Source organism: Microtus oregoni, unplaced genomic scaffold, assembly GCF_018167655.1.
Source record: "Microtus oregoni isolate MIOR12 unplaced genomic scaffold, Mior012 000028F_ref0000031, whole genome shotgun sequence".
In the NCBI taxonomy this organism is placed as follows: domain Eukaryota; kingdom Metazoa; phylum Chordata; class Mammalia; order Rodentia; family Cricetidae; genus Microtus; species Microtus oregoni.
Genome location: NW_024543087.1, coordinates 28,185,223 through 28,193,360, shown reverse-complemented (window position 1 = coordinate 28,193,360; position 8,138 = coordinate 28,185,223). Strand labels below are relative to the sequence as shown.

The following is an 8,138-nucleotide window of genomic DNA, read 5'->3' as shown; positions in this document are numbered from 1 at the left end:
GCCTGTCTGGGTTCAGATTCACCACCTGGGCGTGCTCATGATGGTGACGGGGCCTTTATTTCTTTACCTGCAAAACGAGGTAATGAATATCTAAGACATTTTAAAATTCTTCCTAAAATTTTAGACGTCACGTATACCAAGGTGAAGCACTGGTCTGATGAAACCACACCCCAGCTGTCACTGGGCCATGGGACATGGCGATCATTTCAACGCCACAGGGAAACGCCATCTTGGAAGCCTAGGGTATGGTATTTTTATGCCACTGCCCATCACACAAACCTTTGAACTCTTCAAGTCTCCTTTTTTTCAGATCCCTTGCCAGAAGAAACCCAAACTAGCCCGCCAGGTACTCTTGGTTATGCAGAGGTCTATCCAAGCCGATGCCTCTTTGTCTCTAGAAAGGTCTCAACTCTCTTTTGAAGTTCCTACTAGAAGGCACCTACAGTCTTTCCTCATCCACACCCTCCAGAAACTCCTGAACAGCTCTGCTTGGGAAACCCTTTTAAATAAATTCCTCTGTTCCTTCAAGGCATTCAGCTTCATAACATCGTCTTAAAATGTTCTTCAAAATCTGTTGTCGAGCCTGAGCTCCTCATCTGACTAAAGACACAAAGGGGTGAGCTGGAGCTCTCATGCTGGTGAGTTGAGCTGGAGACCAGTTTGGGGACTGTCCCTTTGGACACCACAAAGAGAGAGAGAGAGAGAGAGAGAGAGGAGAATAGTGACGCACCTGAATAGGTCCGCTAGAGCGGAGAAAAACTGCTTGCTGTGGATTGAGTAGGAGGGCAACACTCGCGCACGCGCGCGAACACACACACACACACACACACACACACACACACTCACACACACTCACACACCGGTGAGAGCAGGGTGGAGAGGCAGCACCAGGTATATATCTGACAACCGCAAGGCTCGGATCCGGACGCGTCTCTAAGCGGGTATCACAGAGCCCTCCCTGACATCTTGGCAGGTTACAGTTAGAGCATCCTTCCGCCCCGCCCGGCTCCCCACCCCCCGCGAACTCGGGTCCCCAGTGTCCTCTAGAACGCCGGCGTGGCTGTCGCGCTTCGAACCCCCTGGTCCACTCTCGCCCTGAGCGCCGGCGGCCGCGTCTCTGGCCAGCCTCCGGGCCCCGCATCAATCATTAACGCGGCGGCCCGAGCCGCTGCAGCCCCAGAGGGGGATGGGGGGATGGTAGGCGACGCGAGACAGGGGACACCTCCATCCCTCGCCGCGGCGCAGACACCCTAACCCCGGGGGCCCCCGCCCTGCGCGGCGCCGCCCTCCCCCGCCAGCGCCTCGCGCACATCCCGCCTCCCGCCGCCCGCCCCGCGCGCACGATGCCCAGTCACCGCCGCGCCGCCGCCACCGCAGTCAACCGCGCCACCGCCGCCACCACCGCAGCGCGGCCGGCTGCGCGCTGACACAGGCGAGCGTGGCGAGGGCGCCGCCGGGAAGCCGCGCGCAGCTGTCCCCCGGTGCCCCGAGCTCCCGGAGCAGCCGGCTCCCAAGCCGAGGCCGCGTCGCCAACCTGCGGCCGCGGTCCCGCGCGCACGCGCGCGCACAAAGGCTCCGACGGCGCCTGGCGCCCGAGGTGGCCTTGCGCGCGCTCTAGCTCAGCCAGGGGCACCATGCCGCGGCGCCTGCAGCAGCGGGGCGCGGGCGCCAAGGGACCGCCACCCCCTGCCTCCCGGTGCTCGCACTCCGCCTCCGCCCCCCGGAGCCCGCCGGCCACCGCCGCCAAGCCGCTGCTGCGCTGGGACGAGGTACCCGACGACTTCGTGGAGTGCTTCATCCTGTCCGGCTACCGGCGGCTGCCGTGCACGGCGCAGGAGTGCCTGGCCTCGGTGCTGAAGCCCACCAACGAGACGCTCAACTTCTGGACGCACTTCATCCCGCTGCTGCTGTTCCTCAGCAAGTTCTGTCGCTTGTTCTTCCTGGGCGGCAGCGACTTGCCCTTCCACCACCCCTGGCTGCTGCCGCTGTGGTGCTACGCGTCGGGAGTGCTGCTGACCTTCGCCATGAGCTGCACGGCGCACGTGTTCAGCTGCCTGTCGCTGCGCCTGCGCGCCGCCTTCTTCTACCTGGACTATGCTTCCATCAGCTACTACGGCTTTGGCAGCACCGTGGCCTACTACTACTACCTGCTGCCCAGCCTGAGCCTGCTGGACGCCAGGGTCATGACGCCGTATGTGCAGCAGCGCCTGGGCTGGCACGTGGACTGCACCCTCCTCATCGCTGTCTACCGCGCCCTCGTGCTGCCCGTGGCCTTCGTGCTGGCCGTGGCCTGCACCGTGGCCTGCTGCAAGAGCCGCACTGACTGGTGCTCCTACCCCTTCGCTCTGCGCACCTTCGTCTTCGTCATGCCGCTCAGCATGGCCTGCCCCATTATGCTGGAGAGCTGGCTCTTCGACCTGCGAGGCGAGAACCCCACGCTCTTCGTGCACTTCTACCGCCGCTACTTCTGGCTGGTGGTGGCCGCCTTCTTCAACGTCAGCAAGATCCCTGAGCGCATCCAGCCGGGTCTCTTCGACATCATCGGCCACAGCCACCAACTCTTCCACATCTTCACCTTCCTCAGCATCTATGACCAGGTGTACTACGTGGAAGAGGGCCTGCGCCAGTTCCTCCAGGCGTCCCCTGCCGCGCCCACCTTCTCCGGCACGGTGGGCTACATGCTGCTGCTGGTGGTTTGCCTGGGGCTGGTCATCAGAAAGTTCCTGAACAGCTCGGAATTCTGCAGTAAAAAGTGAGCCTCCACCCGGGAGGAGACTATGGTTTGCCCACCTGTTTGCGTGGAGTTTCTGTTGTTATTGTTGGTTTGTTTTCAAGTTTTGTTGTTTCCTTTGCTAGAGGAGGGTGCTGTAGACTATAAGGAAAAGATCTGGGCTAGTTGGGGACCCCCAGTCCACTGGCTTTGGAAGAGGAGATGGGGATGAAGAGGAAGGAAAGGGGCCCTCTGGGAAGAAAATTAGGTATTGTCTATGGTATCCAGGGATTTTGCAAAGACACTGAAGAAAATCACAGAACCCCAAGCAGTTGGCTTTCCTAACAGTCTTTTGTGTCCCTTAGTGAATCCAGGCAGGTATGCAGTAAAGAGGATAAACACAAATCCCTGGCTGCCCCCACCGCAGTCTAGCCTGGATTTGTCAAAAGAATGGACCTTTCTGTGTTGAGAAATGGGCACAAAGACACAAACCCAGGGCTTAACCCGCTAGACAATGCATGGAATGTGAACATAAGTTAATTATTTCAAAATGTTTATCAGATGTTATTTAAGTGATAATATATACAATGATCTTTTTTTCATAATTTATCAAAGCCCATGAGACGCGCTGAGTTTTCTCCGTCACGCAGTTCTGGTTTTGCAGCCTTCTACATCGCACTTGTGAGCTGGACATCAGGACAAGCTGCTTAAGCGCTCGACCACATTTTTAAACAGTGTTTTCTGAAGGCCCGTGATTGTCGTGATAAAGCCGAATGACTACTTAGGGACCCTGCTTAGACTATTGGTGAGGCCCCAGTGGTTTGTATAGGTCTCCAATTCCTACTTACTTTAATGTAGTCCACAAAACCCACCCTGGGTTTTGGTTTTTATTTTTTTTTATCTTTTAATCTGATTCTTTCCTCTCTATTTATTTAAGTTGCCACTAAAATAAATGTGCCTTTTGAAGCAATGCCCAAATGACTGGTCCTCAGACACCGTTCTTGTACCGGGAGAATAGTGTATTCTTACTACTTTTCTGCAAATCATGGTTGAACAGAAGGGAAGGAAGACGGGCTTGGTTTTCGGTTTGTAGTGGGAGCAGAAGTAGCGCAGAGGTGTACAGCGCATATGACTTCTGCAAGATTCAGCCCTCTAATGTGCCTGAGGTTCCTGGTGCAACCAACAAGGAATGGGAGAGAGGGCAGGAATGCACGTGACCTTGCTTAACGCTTAAAAGGCAATCAGGAGTATGTGAGGCAGTTCTATTATGAAAGTCAGGATCGTGCTACTTACTACTGAAATTTCTGAGTTAAGACTCCAATTGTCCAGTTAAACACCAAAGTCTCATTTGAATCCAGACTATGGAAATGATTGGCAGCTATTCCAGAAGCTTAGCAACATGCCCCCAGACTCTTCCAATGACCCGACTGGCCAGTGTTGTTAGACATTTCTTATACATGTTAACCTGTCATTAAAATGGCAGCTCTTCATCACAAACCACCGAGGTAGTGTATATTAAATATTCGTCACGCTTCTTGGTAAGCCCTTCTGGCTAAGAGCCAACCACATTGGTGAATGGGAGCCTCGGCTTCATGGTATAATTTTAGGCAAGCACATGGGGTACGTGAGCGGTTACCTCAGTACTGGTCAGACGGTGCTCCCAAAAAGGTAGCTGTTTTGTTTATGCTCTTAATTGCTACTGTATTTGTAAATAGTGAATCTTGGCACAATTCCCTGGAGGAACCAATGCCCTGTGTGTTTTCACGTGCACACACGAGTTAAATTCCTGTGTGCGTATTGACTTGAGGGCTTCTTGATGGGATTTTAAGTACACTTTGCACAACCCTATGAATGTCAGTGCCTCATCCTTTGCTGTGCGCTTACCACGGAGACTGAACCTCAGCGACTCTTAATTCCGCACCCGCGTTCAAGGATAACTGGAGATCAGGACACAGCCACGTCGGCTACTTGCATGTCACTCTTGTAAAGTCGCAAAGAATGTTCCTTTGTAAACTAGAGAAACAGGTTGAAGAGCATTTTGTAGGGTTTGTTGTTGTTTTGCTTTTGTTGAATGGGACGGGACCCCCCCCCCCCCCCCCCCCGGCTGACACACACACACAGAGAGACATCTGAAAGAAGCTGTGAGCTTGAGGACAGGAAAGAGGACCCAGAATTTGCCATTTTAGGCTTTGGCTGGAGGGCTTCCAGGTCCCCTCTTGCTCTGTGCTTTGTCTTTATGCAGAAGCCACTTGAGGATGAAATCATGCCTGTATCATTTTCCAGTGATTATGATGCATGAGCCAACGAGATGACCTGCTTTCTCAGGAAAGGTCTCCCCACCCCGTATGCTCCAGGGAAAAGGAGGATTCGCTCCCCCCTCCTCCTGGCATTTCCCTTCTCTGGGTTCCTTTCCTCCTCTTTATGAGCCTCGAGCATTGGCGATAGGGCATTCTAATTGAAAACAGAGGTTCTGCTTCCCTTCCTGTTTGCAGCTAGGTACCGCACACACCATCAAGGTCGGGGATGGCTTGACTCCCTGTGACCGGCTGGATTATATTATTCCTGCTGAGGCGGATAACGCTGTTTTAGAGCAAATATTTACTCGGTCCCCGTTTGCACAGAGCTAACCAGGCTTGTTACACATTTCAGGAGTAATGTAGCCCTCAGAATGAATTTCTTTAAAAAATACTTTTCCATGATCTCCATTTTGCCACATCCATTAAATTCGGTTTTGTTTTTATTACATTTAACATTTCCCAATATGTGACAAATTATGAAGAAGAATTCACTCTACTATCTTCATATAATCTATTTGGCAGCAACATTTTGAAGGATATTAGGAAATCCATCTTATTTTCACTTGTTAGTCACAATCTAGGTGGCATCTCCAGGAGCAACCCCTTGTAGTTATGCCTGGGAAATAACTGTCTGATTCTGTTCCTGTTACTCCGTGGGTTGGTCCCAGGGCTGGCTATAAGGTTTAGTTGGTTAGGGGGAGAGCCTTTTTTCCTACCCGTCTTGCCACTCAGGTGAAGAAGGTGACCTTCCAGAGAAAGGAAGTACAAGTCCTTCAAGTCGTGACTGGCTTGTAAAAATAAACATGATCTTTTCCCAGTGGCCATCCATGTTCCATAAATAACCCAGGGAGAAAGTATGGGGCTGTGTAACTGTCCAGAGTAGCCTTCGTCTGCTTCCATTCATAAACCCCACCTGTAAGTGCTTACAGTCAGAAAACCTCCTTTGTATGTGGGAACCATTGCTGAGAATGTAAAATTGGTAAATGTTTCTGCTTGGTGATGAATCTGGGGGCTAACGCCAATAAGTCAGGATAAGCCAGGATTCATTTCTTCCTTCCTTCCTTCCTTCCTTCCTTCCTTCCTTTCTTTTTTTGAGACAGGGTTTTTCTGTCCTGGAACTAGCTCTTGTAGACCAGGCTGAGCCTGGAACTCACAGAGCTCCGCCTGCCTCTGCTTCCAAGTGCTGGGATTAAAGGTGTGTACCACCACGCCCGGCTAGCCAGAATTTCTCTCTTCAAATCCCCCAGCTAATGAATTGGCATGAAGCTATGGTAGACAGGTGTGGTGGAAGTTACTTCTCAAGGGTTTTCTCATTGGCTGAAGGTGGCAGAATTCAGTTTCCAAACTGTTATTCAAAGGCAGAGATGGTTGTGTGCTAAGTTGTGTCTCTTAGTCTGCAGGACTCTGGACTCTGTTACGTGGTCAAACATACAGATGCTAATTGGATCTACTATATATAATCTTGGATAAATATATCCATCTAATTGAATATTTAGTTTTAGAATAGAACAAAAGAAGAGATGGCTACCTTTAAAATTAGATTATAAAATCTTAGAATGTTACCAGCCACTGGAATGGTTTTTCTCATCTTGTTCTTCATCTGCTAGGTTTGGCGTTGCTGACTCTGTTGTGGTCCTTTGACTTATGTCCACCTTGTCTTTGTGAAATCTCCCTAGTGATTACTGAACATCTACTGTACGTGAGACATTAAACAAGGATCCGTGCCTCCATCCATAGTATTACAAACGTTACCAGAGTTACAAGTTTGAGTTCTTCCTCCCATTGGTATAAGATCAGTATGCTAGAATCTTATTTTAATTAACACAGTAATTTATCTGCAGCTTTTTGCTTTTTTTCTCTGTTCCTTAGCCTAAAGTAAAAACAAACAAACAAACAAACAAACAAACCAAAAAAAAAACCCACTTGAAACCTTAATTTACCATTCAGGTATAAGAAGAATGTGTGTATGAAGAATTTAGCATTTATCATCACAGTAATGATATTGCTAACGATGAGCTACAGGAAGGTTTACAGCATCTACGCCATTCTGAAGAGGGCTCCATTCAAAGTGCCTAACATAAGGTGTAAGTGAGTGACTTTCATAGACAGTGTGGTAAAATCAAAGCAAGCCCCCTCACAGGTGTGAGCTTAAATGCTTAAATCCCCAGAAAGTTCCTAGCCTTTTCCTTTCTTCCTTCTACAGTTCTTTAGTGACAACTTTCAGAGAGCATCTTGAAAAGGAAATCATTTGTCAAAAGGGGGATCATACATACATATATATATATATATATATATGACCAAATATGCATAGGCATACACACACACGATTGGCAGAAGGTGTAGGTAAAATGGAGTAGGATTGGATTCAAGCTGCCAGTATGGGGCAGCCGCTCACCCATGGGCAGTGTGTGTTACCTGGTTTTAAATGTTGTCCCTAGAAAAGTGTGTGGACTCGGAGGGTGTCGGTGTTCAAACAGGTGGCAAGGGATCCTATTTGGCATCTTAATAATATCCTGTAGCTTTTGACTCCAGCACTGAGTGCCATGGGATATTTTGAGTAGTACGCTTATCCCGTGGCTTAATTTGTTTCCATAAAATTAGGGCATAGGTCAAAAAGGCATCAGGGCCCAATTGTGAAGCACATTTTGAGTCATTTTCTTGAAGGATTGCCAGTATTTGTTAACATGTATTGCCAGACGAAAGCAAACAAGCGTCCCCTGAGAAAGGACGGCCGAACCAGGCATTCAGGATATTCCTTTATGAGGGGCCATGAGCCTTCCTATTGAAGTCTTGGGGTCTTTGATATTGTTTTTCTTAATTACAAAACAATTATCAGTCCTTACTAATCAAGAAAACCTAACATAATTTTCTGTTGCCATTCCCCAAAGAACAAACATATTGCCTTTTTGGTTTGTGAATTTTTCACTCATTTGTAGGCTGTTTGGGATTTGCTTTGTTTTGTTTTAGCTTCTTACACAGTGTGTGAGCAAGCTGCAGAACTGGATAGTTTAGTTATCGGTCAGGACCCAAAATGCCCATTTATCTGGGAATGGCGGCAGGGTGTGCCTTTTGGAAGCTCCAAACACACACCTGTGTGCAACAATACGCAGTTCCGACTTGGTGCAGAAGGA

At 49.6% G+C, this 8,138-nt stretch overlaps 1 protein-coding gene across 1 annotated transcript; it reads left to right on the top strand.

Moving 5' to 3' along the window:
* The first annotated feature begins 1,109 nt into the window (after positions 1-1,109).
* Positions 1,110-3,680, top strand: Paqr9 (progestin and adipoQ receptor family member 9). The gene has a single exon (XM_041677136.1). It carries the CDS (start codon positions 1,635-1,637, stop codon positions 2,754-2,756), a length of 1,122 nt encoding a protein of 373 aa, XP_041533070.1. The 5' UTR covers positions 1,110-1,634; the 3' UTR covers positions 2,757-3,680.
* Positions 3,681-8,138: the final 4,458 nt, after the last annotated feature.